At 37.4% G+C, this 24,611-nt stretch overlaps 1 protein-coding gene across 1 annotated transcript in view; it reads left to right on the top strand.

The window, feature by feature from the left end:
• BRWD3 (bromodomain and WD repeat domain containing 3) overlaps positions 1-2,753 on the top strand; it is a 205,532-nt gene extending 202,779 nt beyond the window's left edge. Inside the window, exon 41 of the mRNA XM_080795680.1 lies at positions 1,049-2,753. Within this exon, the coding sequence (XP_080651806.1) occupies positions 1,049-1,803 (755 nt within the window). The 3' untranslated portion in view covers positions 1,804-2,753. The remainder of the gene's footprint in view (positions 1-1,048) is intronic.
• The last annotated feature ends 21,858 nt before the right edge of the window (positions 2,754-24,611 follow it).

Below are 24,611 nucleotides of genomic sequence, written 5' to 3'. Positions count from 1 at the left end.
AAAATATCTTTACCATTCGACAAGTTTCTCAGGCCATAAAACCCTGGAGTTGACCTTCATTCTGTGCTTACCACTTGATATCCAATCCATCAGCAATTCCTGTTAGTTCAGACTTTAAAAATAAAAGGTTGGTTCTGATGGCTCTTCTAGAAGGAATCACTCCAAATCTAATCACTCCTCATCACCTCTCTTGGCACATCCGTCATCATGTCTTATCTTGACAGTTGCAGTGGTCTCCCAACTGGTCTCTGCTTCTAAGCCCTTCCATAATTTGTTCTATGTACAAGAACCATAGTACTCTTTTAAAAATATAAATGTATCCTGTCATTTTCTTGTTCTAAAACCCTTAATCCCTGGCAGTTATCTCCTTCCACTCTGTTTTTTCTTCCATTCCAGTTACAGTGGGTTTCTGTTTCCTCCAATGGAATGTTCCTTTCCCAGATCTTATTTCATTCAGTTCTTTTCTCAGATACTACCTCTACATGAAAGTCTTTCTTATCTAAAATATCCACCATGTATACACATGAGATTTTTTTAATACTCTTTTCTTTTTTCTTTATATCATGTGTCATTACTTGAAATTGTATTTTTTTAATTTATTTCATTGTCTATCATGCTTTCCCCACTAAAATATAAATTCAAAGAGCAAGGACTTTGTCTCATTATTGCCACATTTCAAACTTCCAGCAATATAGTAGGTAACAGTAAATATTCATTTAATGAATGAAATTATTCTGATACATGTTCTTACATAATTCTTTATATAGAGTTCAAGCCCTTGAAATTTCTGCCCAGCTTCCTCACCACCTATTATCCCTCCATACTCTCCTCCCCGCACCCCTCAAAACACAATCAGACAAAACTCAGAACATTAGTATCTTCCATTTTTAACAGATTTAAATCTATATTCCAATATTCTCCAGTACTTTACCCCATCTATCTTTGGGTGCTAAGTATTTTTTGATAGAATTTTTATTTTACTTTTGAATTTAAATAACTATCTTCAATGTCAAAGCTTAACATCAAAAAATTATTCATCTTCATTTAGATCACTCCCTTGATGGACCCCTTACAAATGGTGATGGCAGAGAGCCTCGGACAGGAATCAAAAGAAAACTACTTAGTGCATCAGAAGAAGATGAAAACATGGGAAGAGAAGAGAAAGAGAAAAAAGAAACAAAGGAGAAATCACATTTGTCCTCCTCAGAGAGTGGAGAGTTAGGATCCAGTTTAAGTTCTGAAAGTACCTGTTGTTCTGATTCTGATTCTGAATCAACTTCCAGAACAGATCAAGATTACATAGATGGAGACCATGACTATAGCAAATTCATACAAACCAGGCCTAAAAGAAAACTAAGAAAGCAATATGCCAATGGAAAAAGAAACTGGAAGACAAGAGGCACAGGAGGAAGGGGCAGATGGGGAAGATGGGGTAGATGGAGTAGAGGAGGCAGAGGAAGAGGAGGCAGGGGACGAGGAGGTCGAGGAAGAGGTGCAGGTGCCACTAGAGGGAGAGGGAGAGGGAGAGGAGGAAGAGGTGCTTCTAGAGGAGCCACCAGAGCCAAACGTGCACGTATTGCAGATGATGAATTTGATACAATGTTTTCAGGACGTTTCAGTAGACTGCCTCGAATTAAAACAAGAAACCAAGGCAGGAGGACTGTTTTATATAATGATGATTCTGATAATGACAATTTTGTGTCCTCTGAAGATCCTCTGAATCTTGGTACATCCAGATCAGGCAGAGTGCGTAAAATGACAGAAAAAGCCAGGGTTAGCCATCTCATGGGATGGAATTATTAACAGTTAATAAATTTAGAGTAATTTAAAAAATTCAATGGCCTTCTACTGCAGGGAATTTACTAGGAAATCTACAAAGCAAGTTGTGTGGGGACTTCTGCTTCCTTTCACATTGGTGCTTTTCCATTATGCCAGTATACATTTGTTTCAAGACTTTTGATCTCCACACTTCATTTGTTCAAACAAGCCTTACTCATTAGGCCTTAAATTAAAAAAATTCTGCCCACATATAGACACACACACACAAAACATCACAAACACACTACAGATTTACTACATTAAAGGAGCATTCAGCTTCTTAGGAGTAGCATGACATTTTTATCTCAATTGAATATCCCTCTTTTGCTTTTGTATCACAGAAGTATAGCACCTTCTTACAGAGTTTTATATAGTTTGTTTTTGCCATTTTGATTCTTGTACCCAGTAATAATAACTTTTGCACAATACACCAATCCTATAGGCAGCTATTAAATGTTTACAGTTTCTATATTGTAAGAACGATCTGGATTATTTTACTCTTCCCAGGCCAAACTTTCATGAATTGTACTGAACTGAAGTATATATTTATACTACAGTTTTTTGGGGGTGGGGGGAACTTGATATGCTTTTCATTGATTTGCTTAATTCATGTTAAAGGTGAGAAAGGGTTGGTGCCTTGTAAATATGTAGCAAATCTTTGTGATGTGTCCTGATGTTTGCATTAACTTTATTAAAAAAGAGTATTTGAGGTATCAATCTAGACAAGGTGCCAAATGCAAAAGTTTCTTGCATCCATTTTCTTTTTCCTATTATATTTTATTGCATTAATAGAACTTGTGTAGTTTAAAGAGTAACTTAAACATTTGAAAAAAATCCTCATCCACAAAGAATAACTTCTTTGAATAGTAGCTCAGCTACCTCTATTAACTACAACTACTGGAAATGTTAAGGAAAATAGATGCTGTTTTTCATTACTGACTAAAAAAAAATAGAACAAGCTTGGTAGGAATGAATACTCATATGTTATAAGCTGAGAGGTTGTTAATAATTGTATTGGCTCTCAAATTAATAGTTGTAATTAACAAACTTTCATAAGTGTAGTATGCTGTACCTTAGGCTTTTCTTAGTACATACTTGTGTAAGTAGACTTGGTCTACTGCTTATGTATCTCTGCTACCACTTGCTACTTAACAGCTATGAGTGATTGGTTTTCATTTGAATTTTAAAATGTAACAAAGCAGCTAGTTTGAATTGGAATGTTTTGGCTAGCAAATATTTTGAGACAATTTTAATAAGTTTTGCTCATACCATTCCAAAGGGTTCTTCTGTTATAATCTTTTAGAAAAGAACCTCATTACAATGCACACTGATATTCAAGTCATTATTTTATATATTAAAAAAATCTTTAAAACCCTTACGATCTTGTTTACAGCAGTAGAGTGCACATGATTCTGTAAATGAGCTTGAGTTCCAAGATGAATTTTAGTCCTCAAATTTGAGAAATTTCAAATTCACTAATTTGTTTTGGTGAGTGGGATAATATTAATCTCTGTTATTATAACAGCAGATTTGTTGCACTTAGACTTTGGAGATAAAAGAAACTTCTTAATGTATGCCTAGTAATCCCAGGATATTTCTTAACCTAATGTGTTTGTTTCATGTTTCCAGTCATTTTATGCATCTGAAAATCCTTAAGTGCAAAGGAAGGAGTACACACATAACTTTGCTCTTTTGTTTGGGTCAGGTGGGGGTTGTTCCTGTACTAACAACTTTAAGCAATTTTCACTTGCAGTAGAAATGATGTTCAGGCTTTAAGAAAGTATTGTTGTGAATTGTTAATGGCACTAACTTCTGTTACTGAATAGTAGATCAAGCTGATTTTTTTGTTGTTGTAGTGTTGTTGTTGTTGTTGTTGTTGCTGTTTTTCACTAAACCAAAACTACTGCTGGTTAAACTCAGCTGACACTTTTAACCATACTATAAATTCAAAAACATTGACATTTGAAACTCTGCATTTGATTTTTGCTAAAATACACTATTTTAATTATTCATCTCATGGGCATTTGGACTAAATTTGTGCCTGTGTTTTCCTAGAATCAATAACACTTTGACTTACCCTAATCAAAGTAACATAGTTATTTAAATTCATGGATATACTCAAGCGTGTATTACATGTATCATTTTAGTGTGAAATTTTTATGTTGACATTCTTCTATGAAGAGCTGACCCCTTCAAATGTAGAAGAATTGCTGTTTGTGTGATTTTAGCTATCTCAAGCTTTATTTATAATTTATTTTGAAAAATAAAAATGCCACATTTATTTCCCATATGTCAAAATTTTCTAGGTTTAGATAATTAGAATAAGGCTGAAGACATTTTTAAGCACATTTTATATGTAGTGAAATACTGTGAAAATACTAGTGAACAGCATTTTGCTATAATGTTGATTTCAGTTATTAGGATTTAAAAGTCACCAGGGTATGTTAGATGAGCATATTTACCATTTATTATAAAACAAACAGATTATTTTCTGTTTGCATGCAAATTATTTTAATACGTGTGAAAATAAAAGTTTGGGAGATAGTATTTTTACTTTTATATCTGAACACTTCCCCCAATTTATACTTTGCTTGTTTGTAATGCTGCCTCCTGTGAATGTGTTGTAATTTGTATCACATTGAATATTGTACACTTTAATTTTTTAGAGTACCTTTAAACAATTTCAGGTCCAAGCATAGCAAAGCAAGTAGGAAATGAGGTGAAAATTTTGAAGAAAAGTCTAAATCTTAAATGGCTAAGAAATTAACTTATATTTAGGTCCATGAGAACATACACATGTATAAACCTAATCCTATGCTGGATATTAATAGTCACTGAACTACAATATTTCTCATGAATGCTAATAATCTTTTAATTCCCAGCTTTAAGGTCTTAGCATGTGTTTCTGTTTATGAAAACAGAATTGTGTCTTCTGTTTTGCTGTGTGTAACTCTTCCAGCAATAGGATGCTTTCCAAAACATTGACTAGCCTATCAGCTTAATGACTAAATGTGTGTGTGTGTGTGTGTGTGTGTGTGTGTGTGTAGATTTTTTCCCCAACTTGACACACTTTGTCTCGGACATTAAAAAAACAATATTTTGTATGGAAGACAGCTGTATTCACAGTCTACCAGTCTTTGCCTCTGTTTAAAGCACTTAGCCTGTATATATACTGCTTCATCATCCATTTCATTATGCCTTCTAGATAAACTAGGTTTTTATCAGATACATGTGTCCCTCTATCTTTTTTTTTTATTCTTACATTTGTTTCTTTTAATGTTTCCCTTCCCAGAGATCAGGCTTATGCTAGAATTCTTCTTACAGCACTTTGTTTCACCCAGAGGCTAAGAAATTGAGTAAAATTCATAAATCTCATAATGCACAACTGTGTACTCAGATATCTAATTTGGCCTTGGAATACTTTGAAGGAAATTTGAGTGATTTGCTATTTTATTGTTTTGTTGGAATCCTATAAGTTGTCATCAGACAATAACAGAGTGATTGAAAAGAAAAATGTGAATGCCACTTCTTAGTTTTTGAAAAAACTTTTTGAGCATTTTTCAAAATTTGTATGTTTGTGGTAGTGATAAACACCTTTATTACTTGCTTATATATCTTGGGAATTATTTTATGCACATTTACCAACTGGTACTTATCTTTAAAGTTGGAATTTTCACATCCACAAAAAGGAAACTTACATCCTGTATAATTTTCAATTTACTTTGATATCCAAACTTTTAAACAATTACTAACATACTGAGTTCCAAAATGAATATAGTTCAGTTCTGGGGGATGGAATAGAACTTTTGACATTTAAAATTTACTGTTTTAAATGTTAACCCCATCCCCAATATTTTTGTGGTACCATGAGGCTTTATGAAAGTTTTATTGAAAATAGAATACAATAACTTTTAAGGCTTACTTTAAAAATTAGTGTGAAAATATTTTCATGCTTTTTTTAATTTTTATCTCTTAGTAAAGTTTCTTTACTAAGTTTTAATTACAAAGTTTACCAAGTTTTGTTTAAATTCTAATATAAAGTTAATTTTTTCTTGGTGCTATATTTTGTGAAATATGAATTACCCTCAAGTCTCTAGAATTTATTTCTTATATAGCCTTGATTATTTTCTTTTCAATCATTCCTGCTTACTTTTATCCTCACTTCTCTTACTGCAATAAAGACTGCACCTAATTTAACACACTTCAACAAGACTGGCAATTTATGATTCATTGATGGGAGAAGTACAGTAGAAAGGCCCTGCAGTTTAGAGTTAAGGTGTGTTTATTTATATGTATGCCCATTTGTTATTCTTATACCTATATTAAATTTATAATATGAGACTTTGACATATAAAAGCATGATAAGTATTTTCTAAAAAATAAAACTATTGATACATGTAATCACCATTGGTAATTGACTTTTAAAATCACATACAAAAATATTTAGAAACCCAGTTGGGAAATGTGTTTTTACATATGTCACCAGATACACATTAGGCAGTACTAGAAATGTTAATTCTTTAAACAATACTGTGGTGATGGCAATCAGTAATTTATTTCTCTGTCCTGTAACTTACCATCTTTGTCTTTTGTAATCCCTTACAAAGTATTAACAAAACTGTACCTTATGTTTGTTCTTAGTATCCATAAAATTTTAAGATGGAAAGTCATTGAGTTAATAGTTGATGTGACATTGTATATGGACAAAATGTCCATTAAACTAAAATTCAGTAAAGAAAGGTAAACTAACTGGCTTGGTTTATAAAAGATGTTTTGTTTGGCAGTTACCAGTCATTATAAGCAATTATCTTCAAAGAGAAAAACTGGATTAATTTGTTGCCATTCTTTATGGGATGTTTACAATAAAATTCCAAGTTGTTTGGAATCACTTGCACTCTTGCTGCTTTATGCTTTAACTCAGGTACTGAAGATAAATTAACAATAAGAAAGAAAGAAGGAGTTTCCATTATTCAGCTTCAGAGATTTTAATATGTAACTCTTGGTTCTTTCCTTTTTGTTTCTTTGCAATATAATATCTTGTTACTATTTGTTATTTGGAAAAGTAGGGTGCTTATCATAGAAAGTTAAGGCTTTTTTTTTTTTTTTGCCTTAGTCGTTGAAGAGATTCTTTGGGTCACTTTTAAGTAATAAATGTTTTGACATTTTAAATGTGGGCTGCTTGGTGCATTAAATAACAGCCTGCAAAGCTTTAGTCAACATTTTGTTTTGAAATTAATAGATTTCTAATGTCTTCATGGGTTATAAGTTTTAACAACTGAACAGTGAATCAATCCATAGCATCTTTATTTATAGTAGTGTTGCCCACAGAGGCTTAATTACATTATAAATGTACACAAAGGAAGGAGAGAAGTAAACTGAAAGGTAATTTTTGATCCAGAAATTGAAAGCCCTAACAGGAACATTTTTTCAATTTATGCATTGGCAATTTTCTTCTCAGTGGCAAGAACTTCACTTGGTTCAAGGTAAGTAAGCTGGCCAAAGACTGGGCTGCATGTTTTATACATATATTGTCTGTTTTACATATTCAGAATCAAGAAGTAAGGTATTTAGAAAAATTATCATCCTTGACTTCTTACATGGTGTCCTGTGGCTATGAAAGGAACCCAAATTTTCACATTTGCAGAGTGAGGCAAAGATATATTGTTTGATTGTTGTGTTGCTTGATTGGTTAAAAGTAGCACTATTAAAGATACAAAAGTGTACGTTAAAAATTATTAGTGGGCTTTGATGTTTTCTGACTTTACCTGCTAGGTTTCTTAAAATAAAGAATTTTTATAACAAGCTATTATAGCAATATTCAGAAGAAGAACCATCTTTTCCTAGTTGACAAAGTCAAGAACAAAGTACTCTCTACCCTCTTTCTCTGTTATAGGTCCCTGACGATTTAAAGCTACTTGCCAAAAATACACAAAATAATTGAAGTGGATATATATCGAGCCTGTGAGTTGGTTTTCTTAGGATATTTAAGCCCGTACACTTACATTTGCTATCTTGGGTCTTTTATATTACTATTTAAAAGACTTTATGCTACATATTGCTGGAAAACCAAATATATCATTAAATAAAATAAACTTTTTATGGTACCAATGTTTTCCCAAAGTTTTGAGGATTTTGTTTTTCTTTTTCTTTCCTTTCTCTGCAACTTCAGAATGTTTTCATTTGCCAGCTGTGGCAATTACTTTTTTTTTTTTTATGTTTTATTTCTTTTCAGCGTAACAGTATTCATTGTTTTTTCACCACACCCAGTGCTCCATGCAATCCGTGCCCTCCCTAGTACCCACCACCTGGTTCCCCCAACCTCCCACCCCCCGCCCCTTTGAAACCCTCAGGTTGTTTTTCAGAGTCCATAGTATCTCATGGTTCACCTCCCCTTCCAATTTCCCTCAACTCCCTTCTCCTCTCCATCTACTCTTGTCCTCCATATTGTTTGTTATGCTCCACAAATAAGTGAAACCATATGATACTTGGCAATTACTTTAGTAACATATTACTTTTCATCTAGAGATTATAAATACCTAATAATTTTAGCTAAGTTATTAATTATTAACAAAATAAGGTTTAATTTGATATTGGAGAATTTTTTTTTAAAAATTCAAAAGCTAGTATCTTTTCATCAATGCATAAATTTTGAATTGCCAACTTTCCTGCTCAGCATCTTTATGACTCTTTATAGAGAATACATTTTGTAGTAAATATATGAAGAAATCAAAACATTTCAGATTGGTTGATTTAGGCTACTAATATTACTTGGTGGAATTTATTTTTAGGTGTGTTTTGCAGTTTATTTTTATCGTGATACAACCCTAAGTAGAATTTATATAGCAACATGTTAATTTATACTTCGGAATATTGTGTAGTCAAGTAATTTAAGGCAGTAAAACCATCTTTCTAACTATTTTTTAAAGGTTTTTTTTTTTTGTTTATTTGACAGAGCACAGGTAGGGGGAGCAGCAGGCAGAGGGAGAGAGGGAGAAGCAGGCTCCCTGCTGAGCAGGGAACCCGATGTGGGGCTCCATCCCAGGACCCTGGGATCATAACCTGAGCCAAAGGCAGATGCTTAACCAACTGAGCCACCCAGGCACCCCTCCTTTTTTTCACTATTTTTTAATTTAAATTCAATTAATTAATATATACTCTACTATTAGTTTCAGAAATAGAGTTCAGTGATTCGTCACTCTTATATGACATGATGTACATAAGCACATGATGTGCTTATGACATGATGTACCCTCCTTAATGTCTATCACCCAATTACCCCATCCCTCACCCACCTCCCCTTCAGTAACCCTGTTTGTTTCCTATGATTGAGAGTCTCTTATGATTTGTCTCCCTCTCTGGTTTCATCTTCTTTTATTTTCCCCTGTCTTCCCCTATAATCCTCCGTTTTGTTTCTTAAATTACACATGTGAATGAAATTGTCTTTCTCTGACTGATTTATATCACTTAGCATAATACCCTCTAGTTCCATCCATGTCATTGCAAATGGCAAGATTTCATTCTTTTGACAGTTGAGTAATATTCTATTGAGTATACACACCACTGCTTCTTTATCCTTTCATCTGTTGATGGGTATCTGGGCTTTTTCCATAGTTTGCCCATTGTGGATATTGCTGCTATAAACCTTGGAGTGCAGGTGCCCCTTTGGATCACTACATTTGTATCTTTGGGGTAAATACCTAGTAGTAAAATTCCTGGGTCCTAGGGCAGCTCTGTTTTATACTTTTTTGAGGATCCTCTACACTGTATTCCAGAGTGGCTATACCAGCTCCCATTTGCACCAACAGTGGAAGAGGGTTCCCCTTTCTCTATATCCTGGCTAATATCTGTCATTTCCTTATTTCCTTATTTAATTTTAGCCATTCTGACCCTTGTGAGGTGGTATCTCATTGTGGTTTTGATTTCTATTTCCCTGATGGCTAGTGATATTGAGGTATGTGTCTGTTAGCCATTTGTATTTCTTCATTGGAGAAATCTCTGTTCATATCTTCTGTCTATTTCTTGATTGGATTATTTGTTCATTGAGTATTGAGTTTGATATGTTCTTTATAGATTATGGATACTAGCCCTTTATGTGATGAGAGATTTGCAAATATCTTCTGCCATTCTGTAGGTTGTCTTTTGGTTTTGTCAACTGTTTCATTGATGTGCAAAAGCTTTTGTCTTGAAGATGTCCCAATATTTCAGTTTTGCTTTTGTTTCCCTTGCCTTTGGAGATGTGTTTATCAAGAAGTTGCTGTGGCCAAGGTCAAAGAGGTTCTTGCCTGTGTTCTCCTGTAGAATTTGGCTGGATTCCTGTCTCACATTTAGGTAGTTCAACCATTTTGAGTCTATTTTTGTGTATGATGTAAGGAAATGGTCCAGTTTCATTCTTCTACATGTGGCTGTCCAGTTTTCCCAACACCATTTGTTGAAGAGACTATCTTTTTTCAAATGGATATTCTTTCCGGTTTTGTCAAAGTTTAGTTGACCATGGAGTTGAGAGTCCAGTTCTGGGTTCTCTGTTCTGTTCCATCGATTTTTGTGTCTGTTTTTATGCCAGTACCATACTGCCTTGATGATTACAGCTTTGTAATATAACTTGAAGTCTGGAATTGTGATGTCACCAGCTTTGGTTTTCACTTTCAACATTCCTTTGGCTGTTCAGGGTCTTCCCTGGTTCCATACAAATTTTAGGATTATTCCAGCTCTCTGAAAAATGTTGATGGTTTTTTTTTATTTATTTTATTAAAGGATTTTATTTATTTATTTGACAGACAGAGATCACAAGTAGGCAGAGAGGCAGGCAGAGAGAGAGGAGGAAGCAGACTCCCTGCTGAGCAGAGAGCCTGATGCGGGGCTCAATCCCAGGACCCTGGGATCATGACCTGAGCCAAAAGCAGAGGCTTTAACCCACTGAACCACCCAGGTGCCCCATGTTGATGGTATTTTAATATGGATTTCATTGAACGTGTAGACTGCTTTAGGTAAGATAGATATTTTCACAATATTTGTTTTCCAATCCATGAGCATGGAAAATTTTTCCATTTCTTTGTGTCTTCCTCAGTTTCTTTCATGAGTGTTCTACAGTTTCAAGAGAACAGGTCCTTTGCCTCTTGGGTTAGGTTTATTCCTAGGTGTGTTACGGTTTTTGGTGCAATTGTAAATGGAATTAACTCCTTAATTTGTCTTTCTTCTGTCTCATTGGTAGTGTATGGAAATGGAACCAATTTCTGTGCATTGATTTTATATCCTGCGACATTGCTGAATTCCTGTTATGAGTTCTACCAGTTTGGGGGTGTAGTCTTTTGGGATTTCTGCATAGCATATCATGTCATCTGCAAATAATGAGAGTTTGACTTTTTCTTTCTCAATTTGGATGCCTCTTATTTCTTTTTATTGTCTGATTGCTTAGGCAAGGACTTCTAGTACTATGTTGAACAGCAATGATAATAGTGGACATTCCTGCTGTGTTCCTTACCTTAGAAGAAATGCTCTCAGTGATATTCACTATGTGCTTTTCATGGATAGCTTTTATGATATTGAGGTATGTTCACTCTATCCCTACACTGTGAAGAGTTTTACTCAAGAAAGCATGCTATACTTTGTCAATTGCTTTTTGTGTATCTATTGAGTGAATCATATGGTTCTTGTCCTTTATTTTATTAATGTGATGTATCAGTGATGTATTGCAATGATTGATTTGTGGATGTTGAACCACCCTTGCATCCCAGAAACAAGTTCCACCTGGTCATGGTGAATAATCCTCTTAATGTACTGTTGGATCCTATTGGCTAGTATCTCAGTGAGAATTTTTGCATCCATATTCATCAGGGATGTTGGTTTGTAATTCTGCATTTTGGTGGGGACTTTGGTTTTGGGATCAAGGTAATGCTGGCCTCAGACTTAGGAAGTTTTCCTTCCATTTCTATTTTTTGAAACAGCTTCAGCAGAATAGGTATTAGTTCTTCTTTAAATGTTTGGTAGAATTCCCCTGTGAAGCCATCTGGCCTGGACTCTGTTGGGAGATTTTTGATTACTGCTTCAATTTCTTTGCTGGTTATGGATCTTTTCACGTTTTATGTTTCTTCATGTTTCAGTTTTGATACTTTATACATCTCTAGGAATGCATCTAATTCTTCCAGATTGCCTAATTTGTTGGCATATAGCTGTGCATAATATGTTCTTATAATTGTTTGTATTTCCTTGGTGTTGGTTGTGGTCTCTCCTCTTTCATTCAAGATTTTATTATGATCTCCCACACTCAGTCTCTCTCTTGGTCTGGATAGGGGTTTATCAATCTTATTAATTTTTTCAAAGAACCAGCTACTAGTTTCATTGATCTGTTCCACTATTCTTTAGGTTTCTATTTCATTGATTTTTTTTCTCTAATCTTTATTAATTATCTTCTGCTTGGTTTAGGCTTTGTTTCCTGTTCTTCAGCTCCTTTAGGTGTAATGTTAGGGTGCATTTGAGACCTTTCTTGTTTCTTGAGAAAGGTTTGTATTGCCATATACTTCCATCTTCAGACTACCTTTGCTGCATCCAAAGGTTTTGAACAGTTGTGTTTTTATTTTCATTTGCTTCCCTGAAATTTTTTTTTTAATTCTTTAATTTCCTAGTCAACCCATTGGTTTGTTAGTAGGATGCACTTTAGTCCCCATATGTTGGAGTTCTTTCCGAATTTCCTCTTTTGATTGAGTTCCAGGTTCAAGGCATTGTCATCTGAAAGTATGCAGGGAATGGTCTCAATCTTTTGCTACCAGTTGAGACCTATTTTACCCAGCATATGATCTATTCGGGAGAATGTTCCATGTGCACTAGAAAAGAATGTGTATTCTGTTACTTTAGGATGGAATACTCTGAATATATCTGTGAGGTCCATAGGGCCCAGGGTGTCATTCAAAGCCCTTGTTTCCTTGTTGATCTGCTTAGATGATCTGTCCATTGCATTCAGTGGGGTGTTAAAGTCCCCTACTATTATTGTATTATCCATGTATTTGTTTAATTTTGTTATTACTTGGTTTATATAGTTGGCTGCTCCCAAGTTGGGTGCATAAATATTTTGAATTCCTAGATCTTTTGGATAGACCCTTTAATTATGATATAGTGTCCTTCCTCATCTTATTTGTTATTATAATCTTCGGTTTAAAAACTAATTTATCTAATATAAATAGCTATCTCAGCTTTCTTTTGATGTCCATTAGCATAATGGTTCCCCCCTACTTTTTTTTAATTTTCTTTTTTAAAATTTATTTATTTTCGGGGCGCCTGGGTGGCTCAGTGGGTTAAAGCCTCTGCCTTCGGCTCAGGTCATGATCTCAGGGTCCTGGGATCGAGCCCCACATCGGGTTCTCTGCGCAGCAGGGAGCCTGCTTCCTCCTCTCTCTCTCTCTGCCTGCCTCTCTGCCTACTTGTGATCTTTCCTCTGTCAAATAAATAAATAAAAAATTAAAAAAAAAATTTATTTATTTTCAGCGTAACAGAATTCATTGTTTATGCACCACACCCAGTGCTCCATGCAATACGTGCCCTCCATAATACCCACCACCTGGCTCCCCCTACCTCCCACGCCCCACCCCTTCAAAACCCTCGATTGTTTTTCAGAGTCCATAGTCTCTCATGGTTCATCTCCCCTTCCAATTTCCCTCAGCTCCTGTCTCCTCTCCATTTCACTATGTCCTCCATGTTATTTGTTATGCTCCACAAATAAGTGAAACCACATGATGATTGACTCTCTGCTTGACTTATTTCACTCAGCATAATCTCTTCCAGTCCCATCCATGTTGATACAAAAGTAGGGTATTCATCCTTTCTGATGCAGGCATAATACTCCATAGTGTATATGGACCACATCTTCCTTATCCATTCATCCGTTGAAGGGCATCTTGGTTCTTTCCACAGTTTGGCGACCGTGGCCATTGCTGCTATAAACATTGGGGTACAGATGGCCCTTCTTTTCACTACATCTGTATCTTTGGGGTAAATACCCAGTAATGCAATTGCAGGGTCATAGGGAAGCTCTATTTTTAATTTCTTGAGGAATCTCCACGTGTTCTCCAAAGTGGCTCCAACAACTTGCATTCCCACCAACAGTGTAAGAGGGTTCCTTTTTCTCCACATCCTCTCCAACACACGTTGTTTCCTGTCTGGCTAATTTTGGCCATTCTAACTGGTGTAAGGTGGTATCTCAATGTGGTCTTAATTTGAATCTCCTTGATGGCTAATGATGATGAACATTTTTTCATGTGTCTGATAGCCATGTGTATGTCTTCATTGGAGAAGTGTCCGTTCATGTCTTCTGCCCATTTTTTGACATAATTATCTCTTTTGTGTGTGTTGAGTTTGAGAAGTTCTTTAGAGATTCTGGATATCAACCTTTTGTCTGCACTGTCATTTGCAAATATCTTCTTCCATTCTGTGGGTTGCCTCTTTGTTTTGTTGACTGTTTCCTTTGCTGTGCAGAAGCTTTTGATCTTGATGAAGTCCCAAAAGTTCATTTTTGCTTTTGTTTCCTTTGCCTTTGGAGACATATCTTCAAAGAAGTTGCTGTGGCTGATATTGAAGAGGTTACTACCTATGTTCTGCTCTAGGATTCTGATGGATTCCTGTCTCACGTTGAGGTCTTTTATCCATTTCGAGTTTATCTTTATGTATGGTGTAAGAGAATGGTCAAGTTTCATTCTTCTACATATAGCTGTCCAATTTTCCCAGCACCATTTATTGAAGAGACTTTTTTCCACTGTATATTTTTTCCTGCTTTGTCGAAATTATTTGACCATAGAGTTGAGGATCCATATCTGGGCTCTCTACTCTGTTCCACTGGTCTATGGGTCTGTTTTTATGCCAGTACCATGCTGTCTTGGTAAACACAGCTTTGTAGTAAAGCATGAAATCAGATAGCATGATGCCCCCAGTTTTGTTTTTCTTTTTCAACATTTCCTTAGCTATTCAGGGTCTCTTCTGATTCCATACAAATTTTAGGATTATTTGCTCCAGCTCTTTGAAAAATACTGGTGGAATTTTGATTGGAATGGCATTAAAAGTATAGATTGCTCTAGGCAGTTTAGACATTTTAACAATGTTTATTCTTCCGATCCAAGAGCATGGAATGGTCTTCCATCTTTTTGTGTCTTCTTTCTTTCTTTCATCTTTCTTTCTTTCTTTTCATGAATTTCTTTCATGGGTGCTCTGTAGTTCCTCCAGTACAGATCCTTTACCTCTTTGGTTAGGTTTATTCCCAGGTATCTAATGGTTCTTGGTGCTATAATAAATGGAACTAATTCTCTAAGGCCCCTTTCTGCGTTTTCATTGTTAGTGTATAAGAAAGCAACTGATTTCTGTACATTGACTTTGTATCTTGCCATATTACTGAATTGCTGTATGAGTTTTACTAGTTTGGGGGTGGAGTCTTTGGGGTTTTCTATATAAAGTATCATGTCATCTGTGAAAAGAGAGAGTTTGACTTCGTCATTGCCAATTTGGATTCCTTTTATTTCTCTTTGTTGTCTGATTGCTGTTGCTAGGACTTCTAATACTATGTTGAACAAGAGTGGTGAGAGTGGGCATCCTTGTCATGTTCCTGATCTCAACGGGAAGGCTGCAAGCTTTTTCCCATTGGGGATGATATTTGCTGTGGGTTTTTCATGATAGATTTTATGAAGTTTAGGAATTTTCCCTCTACCCCTATATTTTGAAGCATTTTAATCAGGAAGGGATGCTGTATTTTGTCAAATGCTTTTTCTGCATCAGTTGAGAGGACTACATGGTTCTTCTCTCTTCTCTTATTGATTTCTTCTATCACATTGATTGATTTGCGAATGTTGAACCATCCTTATAACCCAGGGATGAATCCCACCTCATCATGGTGGATAATCTTTTTAATGTGCTGTTAGATCCTATTTGCTAGGATTTGTTGAGAATCTTAGCATCCATATTCATCAGTGATATTGGTCTGAAATTCTCCTTTTTGGTGCGGTCGTTGCCTGGTTTGGGGATCAGGGTAATGCTGCCTTCATAAAAAGAGTCTGGAAGTTTTCCTTCTGCTTCAATTTTTTGAAACAGCTTCAGGAGAATAGGTGTTATTTCTTCTTTGAAAGTTTGATAGAATTCCCCAGGGAATCCGTCGGGTCCGAGGCTCTTGTTTTTTGGGAGGTTTTTCATCACTGCTTCAATCTCGTTACTAGATATCGGTTTATTCAGGTTGTCAATTTCTTCCTGGTTCAATTTTGGGAGTTTATAGTTTTCCAGGAATGCATCAATTTCATCTAGGTCGCTTAACTTATTGGCATATAACTGTTGATAATAGCTTCTGATGATTGTTTCTACTTCCTTGGTGTTAGTTGTGATCTCTCCCTTTCCATTCATAATCTTATTAATTTGAACTTTCTCCCTTTCCTTTTGGATTAGTGTGGCCAGTGGTTTATAAATCTTATTGATTCTTTCAAAAAACCAGCTTCTAATTTCATTGATACGTTCTACTGTATCTCTAGTTTCTACCTCATCGATCTCTGCTCTAATCTTGATTATTTCCCTTCTTGTGTGTGTAGTTGGCTTAATGTGTTGTTGATTCTCCAGTTCTTTAAGGTGTAGAGACAGCTGGTGTATTCAGGATTTTTCAAAAAAATTTTTTTCAATTTTATTTGACAGAGAGTGATCAGCAGTAGGCAGAGCAGCAGGGGGGGGGGAAGTAGGCTCCCCGCTGAGCAGAGAGCCCTATGTGGGACTTGATCTCAGGACCCTGACATCATGACCTGAGCTGAAGGCAGAGGCTTAACCCACTGAGCCACCCAAGCGCCCCAGGATTTTTTGAACTTTTTGAGAGAGGGGTGGATGGCTGTGTATTTCCCCCTTAGGACCGCCTTTGCTGTATCCCATAGGTTTTGGGCCAAAGTGTCTTCATTCTCATTGGTTTCCATGAATTGTTTAAGTTCCTCTTTGATCTCCTGGTTGATCCAAGCATTCTTAAGCAAGGTGGTCTTTAGCTTCCAGGTGTTTGAGTTCCTTCCAAACTTTTCCTAGTGATTGAGATCCAGTTTCAAAGCATTGTGATCTGAAAATATGCAGGGAATAATCTCAGTCTTTTGGTATTGGTTGAGCCCTGATGTGTGACCCAGTATGTGGTCTATTCTAGAGAAGGTTCCATGTGTACTCTAGAAGAATGAGTATTCTGTTGTTTTAGGGTGGAATGTTCTGTATATATCTATGAGGTCGATCTAGTCCAATATGTCATTCAATGCTCTTGTTTCTTTATTGATTTTCTGCTTGGATGATCTGTCTATTACTGAGAGTGGTGTGTTAAGATCTCCTATTATTAATGTATTCATATCAATATTACTCTCTATCTTGATCCATAGTTTTCTTATGTAATTGGCTGCTCCCATATTGGGGGCATAAATATTTACAATTGTTAGATCTTCTTGGTGGATAGTCCCTTTAAGAATTATGTAGTGTCCTTCTGTATCTCTGACTACAGTCTTTAGTTGAAAATCTAATTTATCTGATATGAAAATCACTACCCCAGCCTTCTTTTGAGGCCCATTGGCATGAAAGATACTTCTCCATCCCTTCACTTTCAGTCTGGGTGTATCCTTAGGTTCCAAATGGGTCTCTTGTAGACAACATATGGATGGGTCCTGTCATTTTATCCAATCTGCAACCCTGTGTCATTTTATGGGTGCATTTAGGCCATTCACATTTATAGTGATTATTGATAGATACATTTTTATTGACATCATGTTACCTTTGAAGTCTTTGTTTCTATGGATTGTCTCTATATTTCTGTTCAATGATATTCTTGGGATTTTTCCTCTTTTATAGAACCCCCCTTAATATTTCCTGCAGCGTTGACTTGGTGATAGCATACTCTTTAAAGCCTTACCAGTCTTGGAAACTCTTTATCTCTCCATCCTTTTTGAATGTCAGTCTTGCTGGATAACGTATTCTTGGCTGCATGTTCTTCTCATCTAGTGCCCTGAATATATCTTGCCAGCCCTTTCTGTCTTGCCAGGTTTCTGTGGACAGGTCTGGCATTATTCTGATGGGCTTTCCTCTGTATGTAAGGAGCTCCTTTGTCCTAGCTGCTTTCAAGAGAGCCTGTCTACAATTATGATTCCTCATTCTTACTGTCAGGTGTCTCGAGGACTTTCGAGATTCTATAATCTTGGGGGGAGACCGTTCTGCCTCTAGTACATGAACGCTGGTTCCATTCCCGAGATTGGGAAATTTTCATGAAGAACTTGTTCCACTATATCTTCTAGACTTCTTTCTTTCTCCTCCCCTTCAGGGATTCCAATAATTCTGACGTTGGAACGTTTCATGGTGTCATTTATTTCCCTAATTCTGTTTTCATGGCTTCTAAGCTGTTTGTTCCAGGCTTCCTCCTGATCCTTTCTCTCTATCTGTTTGTCCTCCAGATCACTAATTCTATCTTCTGTCTCAGTTACCTAGCTTTTAGAGAATTTAGATTAGATTGGAACTCATTGAGAACATTGTGAACATCATCCCTGGTGTCTTTCTGTTCTGCCCTAATCAATTCCATTTTGTCATCCATGGCTTTCTCCAACTTAGCTATTGCCTGGATGATTGTTAGCCTGAATTCCCTTTCCAACATATTGTCTATGTCAATAGCCATTAGCACTTTTGCAGAAGGCCCAGCCTCAATTTTTCTTCTGTTGGGCATTCCTCCTCCTAGTCATTTTGGTGGGAGATGGCTGAACAGATGTAGCTGATTTTATCGACCATGGTGCAGGCAAGGTGCACCCTGGAATGCTTCTGAACAATCAAGAGTCCCCACCCAAACTAGAGAAAAAAGAAAGATAGAAAAAATTAAAAGAGAGAGAGAGAGAGAGAGAGAGAGAGACAGGAAACAAAAAGAAAGATAAAATAAAAGAAGGCCCAGCCCAAATGGGCCCCAAGGTAAGATTTATGAAGTATACAAACAAAAACAGACAAACAAAAAGACTGATAATAGTAGATGACGAGAAATATATATATATATATATATATATATATAAAAGCAAAACAAAAAAAGAACCTCATCAAAAAGAACCTCAAGTATAAGATTTATATACTACCAGGACAAACACAAATACAGAGAAACACTGGCAGAAGAAAAAGATGGGAGAGTGGTTAGAAATTCTCAGTGTGGGCAAGGAAGGTTATTTTGATTCTTCCTGGATGTATCTTGATATCTTTGTTAAAGGACTCAACTTCCTAAGATAAAGGGGGATTAAAAATTGGTTTACCTATAGGGGTAGCATTGATTGGGGAAAGGGGATTACCTTGAAGTTTAACTATATATGAATATTAAAATATAAAAATAAAAAATAATCTGAACTAAACTAAAATAAAATTTAAAAAATTTAAAAATAGAAAAGCAAAAGAAAAAAATGGGTATATGTATCAAAAAGTTAAGGTTAAAAGGTTATTATGGAATTTGATGTACTGGACATCTCACTGTGATGGTAAATAGGTTAAAAAAATTATCTGTATAAAAAAAATGAACCAGAATAGTGGGAACGAATTAAAAATAAAAGTTGTATCTATGAAGTGGTGGTGGCTGTTCTCTTGTCTCCCTCCCCCTCCCCCATTGACTTTCTGGGGGAGGGGCCTGTGGCGTGGGTTTTCAGGTTTTGGTTCCTGAGTTAAGTCCTCGGACCCCCCTCAGGGGGGTGGGCTCTGAGGAAACCGGTTTTTCAGGCTTTTGTTCTCTGGAGGTTTTTTTGTTTGTTTGTTCGTTTGTTTTCTCTCACCTTGACAGCTTTCAATGGTTTTTGGAGGTTTAGAGTAAAGCAAACTGCACCCAGACATCCCTCTCAGAGAGAAGCCTCAGACTGTTCTCCTCTGGGGGCTCCAGAGCACATAAATTCCCCCTTGGCGGCTAGCAGAGCACGTTCTGAGTCACCGTCCCTGGGGACGCAGGAACTCCTGCTTGTACCCAAAACCACGACAGTGGAGGCTGTCTGGGCAGCTCCAGACTGCCAGAGAGGTCCCAAGCCGCCATAGCACAGAGATTTTCCCACTGGCCCGGGCTGGGAGTGCTCAGACTTTCTGGGTCCAAGAGCTCCTGCACCACCTCTCTCAGGGGGAGGTGTGGGGTGCGACTCACAGTCTGATAGCTCAGCTCAGTCACGCATGGGGAGTGCAAAAAGGCTGTCGTTCTGCCGCCTGGCGCCTGGCGATGCTCCCAGCCCTTCACTGGAGCCGCCACCCAGGCACTATCAGGCACGCTCTCTCCACTCAAGGACGAAGGAAGACCTGGTTTCTTCACCGCACTCTCTCTGGCTCAGTGCCAGGGGTGGCTGTCCTCGGTCTGGGGACTTAAGCCCCTGTCCCTAACCACCCCGATTCCCACAATTTCCCCCCATGATCCTTTGCTCTTTTTGAGTGCTTTCAAACAGACTCCAAGTTAATGCTGGTCCCCAGTCGCAGGGCACTCTCCTATTGGGGTATTACTTTCCAATGGGTCACTTCTGGTGGCTCCCTCCCCCTTTTGTTTATCTTCCGATATCAGTTCCGTTCCCACTCTGGTTTACCTGCCCACTGGCATCTTCTGCCCCCATAGAGATCCAGACATGTATAATTCTAATCTCAGGCTGATTTCATGGGTGATCAGAGTTCTTTGGTAGGTAATCAGCTTACTTTAGGGTACAGGTTGAAACTGCACCTCCTCCTAGTTCCCCACCATCTTGTCTCCCCAAAATCATCAGGTTCCCCCTTTCAATCAGGAGGTGTCTTTCTTTCTAAAATTAGTCTCTTACAGACAGCATATCAATGGGTATAGGCTTATGGTGGGGGAGGAAGATGGTGGAGGAGTAGGGGTCCTTAGTTTTGTCTGGCACCTGGAATTCAGCTAGATAGCTATCAAATCATTCTGAACACATGTGAACTCACCTGGAAAGCTATAAAAGAATTGCTGCAAGTCTACAAATAGAAAAACGACCACTTTCTACAAGATAGGAGGTGTGATGAAGTGAATCTGAGATGATATATCAGAAGATACAGCAGGGGAAGAAAGAGCCTCTGTAAAACAGCTACCAGAAAGGGATATAGTAGTGGAGCGCAAAATTAGAACTTTTAGAAGTCTGCTGCACTGAGGGATGCCCCTGCCTGAAAGGAACTCAGGTGGTAAAGCCAGGTGGAATTCTAGGTTTGTCAGCCTCATCTCAGGATCCCTGGAGTGTCAGAAAGAATGGTGGTTCCTGAGTGTGACAGAGTTCCCAGGCATCAGAGCAGTGAAGCCAGCTGCAATCAGCAAGTACAAAAGTGGGCTTTTACCTCAGTGTTGCCATAAACCTAGAACCTTGGCACAGTCTGGCGACCACTCTTTAAACAGGGTCCCAGAAGTGGCAGAACTGCAGTGAGACCCCCCCCCCCCCACACACACACACTTCCTTTACGAGGATTGCCACAGGACCATGTCACAGGAGTCTGCTAAGTTTGGAGACTTGAAACAAGCTTGCATGCCTGAGATGAAAACACTGGATCACAGGCTGGGTGAAGGCAGAATGCGGATGGAAACAAGGGAGATGAGTGGTTGCTTTTCCTTGAGAGCTCACTGTGGTTAATGCAATCCTTCAGCTCTGGCACTGGAGACTGGGAGACTGCCATTTTCATTCTCATCCTCTAAACTGACACAGAAATCCTTCAGTGAACAAGAGCCACATAGAGCAATCTGGATCCACTTACACAAGCCCGGCTTCCCTGGCAAGGGTAGTGCAATTCCTCCAGGCAAAGACACCTGAGAATCAGTGCTACAGGCCCATTCCCCAGAAGATCAGCAAGTACATCTGGCTAATACCAAGTTTACTAATCACAAGAACTGCAAAACTCCAATGCTAGGGGAAAATAGTATATAGAATTCGTGTTGTTTTCCTCAGGATTCTTTAGTCTTTCAATTTTTTTTCTTTTTCCTTTTTAACCAATTTCTTATTTTATCAACTTTTTAAAAAAGATTTATTTATTTTACAGAGAGAGAGAGATCACAAGTAGGCAGAGAGCCAGGCGGGGCGTGGGGGGGAGCAGGCACTCTGCTGAGCAGAGAGCCGGATGCAGGTCTCAATCCCAGGAACGTGAGATCATGACCTGAGCTGAAGGCAGAGACAGCCCACTGAGCCACCCAGGCACCCCTATCAACTCCTTTTTAAAGTCTTTTTTATTTTCATTTTTACAATTACATTCTATCCTTTCATTGTATTTAATTTTCGTTTTTATTATGTTAGTCACCATACAGTACATCATTAGTTTTTGATGTAGTGTTTCAAGATTCCTTGTTTGCATATAATACCCAGTGCTTCATGCAATACATGCCTCCTTCATAATCATCACCAGGCCAACCCATCCCCCTACTCCCTTCCCCTCTAAATCCCTCAGTTTGTTTCTTGGAGTCCACAGTCTGGCATGGCTTTTCTCCTTCACTGATTTCTCTTCCTTCAGTTTTCCCTTCTTTTTCCTAATGTCCTCCATGCTATTCCTTATATTTTACAAGTAAGTGAAACCATTAGATGATTAACTTTCTCGGGGCACCTGGGTGGCTCAGTGGGTTAAGGCCTCTGCTTCAGCTCAGGTCATGATCCCAGGGTCCTGGGATTGAGCCCCGCATCGGGCTCTCTGCTCAGCGGGGAGCCTCCCTCCTCCTCTCTCTCTCTGCCTGCCTCTCTGCCTACTTGTGATCTCTGTCTGTCAAATAAATAAATAAAATCTTAAAAAAAAGAAACCATTTAAAGATGATTAAAGTTTTCTGCTTGACTTATTTCACTCAGACAGCCTCTTCAATAAATGGTGCTGGGAAAATTGGACAGCTATATACAGAAGAATGAAACGACCAATCTCTTATACCATACACAAAGATAAACTCAAAATAGATGAAAGACCTCAATGTGAGACAGGAATCCATCAAAATCCTAGAGGAGAACAGAGGTAGTAACTCTTCACCATCAACCACAGCAATTTCTTCAAGACACATCTCCAAAGGCAAAGGAAACAAAAGTGAAAATGAATTTTTGGGACTTCATCAAGATAAAAATCTTTTGCACAGCAAAGGAAACAGTCAACAAAACAAAGAGATAACCCATGGAATGGGAGAACATATTTGCAAAAGACACTATGGACAAAGGGCTTATATCCAAGATCTATAAAGAATTTCTCACACTTAACACCCAAAAAACAGATAATCACATCAAAAAATGGGCAGAAGTCACGAACAGACACTTCTCCAAAGAAGACTTACAAATGGCTAACAGACACATCATTAGCCATCAGGGAAATTCAAATCAAAACCACACTGAGATACCACCTTACACCAGTTAGAATAGCAAAAATTGACAAGGCAAGAAACAAATCTTGGAGATGATGTGGAGAAAAGGGAACGCTCTTACACTGTTGGTGGGAATGCAAGCTAGTAAAGCCACTTTGGAAAACAGTGTGGAGGTTCCTCAAAAAATTGAAAATAGAGCTACCTTATGACCTGGCAATTGCACTACTGTGTATTTTCCCCAAAGATACAGATGTAGTGAAAACAAGAGCCATATGTACCTCAATGTTCATAACATCAGCGTTCAAAATAGCCAAACTGTGGAAAGAACAGAGATGCCCTTCAACAGACAAATGCATAAAGATGTGGCCCATATACACAATGGAATATTACTCAGCCATCAGAAAGGATGAATACCCAGCTTTTGCAACAACATGGATGGGACTATACCCCAAATCTAGTGTATACCTCTTTTCTGTTCACCTGTCTGATTATATTCTCTCTTTTAAAAAAATTTTTTCTTTTAAGTTTCAGGTCTCTTCTGATTTGTTTAGCATATATTTCTCTGGGGTTGTTGTTGGCATTTTAGTATTTTGTTCTCTTGTCCATATATTCTCTGGACAGAATGACAACACAGAAAAACTCACCTCATAAAAGAGAACAAGAGGTAGTACTGACTGCCAGAGACCTATCAGTATGAATATAAATATGATGTCAGAGCTAGAATTCAAAATAACAATTATAAAATACTAGCTGGGCTTGGAAAAAGCATAAAAGACACAAGAGAATCCTTTTCTGGAGAAATAAAAGAACTAAAATCTAATCAGGTAACAAAGCTATTAAGGAAATACAATAAAAATGGAGGCTCTAAGTGTTGGGATAAATGAGGCAGAAAAGAGAATTAGTGATATAGAAGACAAGATGATGGAGAATAAAGAAGCTGAGAAAAAGAGATAATTACTGGATCATGAAGGGAGAATCTGAGAGAGAAGTGATACCATAAAGAGAAAGAACATAAGAATAATTGGGATCCCAGAAGAAGAGGAAATGGGGGGCAGAAGGTATATTGGAGTAAATTATAGTGGATAATTTCCCTAATCTGGGGAAGGAAATAGGCATTCAAGTCCAGGAGGCACAGAGAACCCCCCTCAAAATCAATAAAAATAGGTCAACACCCCAACATATAATAGTGAACTTTGCAAACTTCAGAGACAAAGAGAAACTCCTGAAAGCAGCTCAGGGATAAGAGGTCCATAACCTACAAGGGTAGGAACAGGACATTTGCCCTTGACATTTTCATAATCACCTCACCAAGTAATCCTTTCAGTTTTACATGTTGTTCATTTTATTGCAATTGTGGTTAATAGTTCTCATGATAATGAATAGTATTAAGGAAAAATTATAGTTCAAGTTTGTAGTAGATACATTTTTTGCTTTACAATTGCCTCAAAAATATAAGACTGGTGAATACAATGACAAGTTTTCAACACTGTAAAAATACTAATCTTTTATCATGTTGCTTATATTTATTCAAGCAGAAATT

This window comes from Martes martes (genome assembly GCF_963455335.1).
Source record: "Martes martes genome assembly, chromosome: X".
Taxonomy (NCBI): domain Eukaryota; kingdom Metazoa; phylum Chordata; class Mammalia; order Carnivora; family Mustelidae; genus Martes; species Martes martes.
The sequence above is the reverse complement of the archived record's forward strand: the minus strand, read 5'-3'. Positions and strand labels throughout refer to the sequence as shown.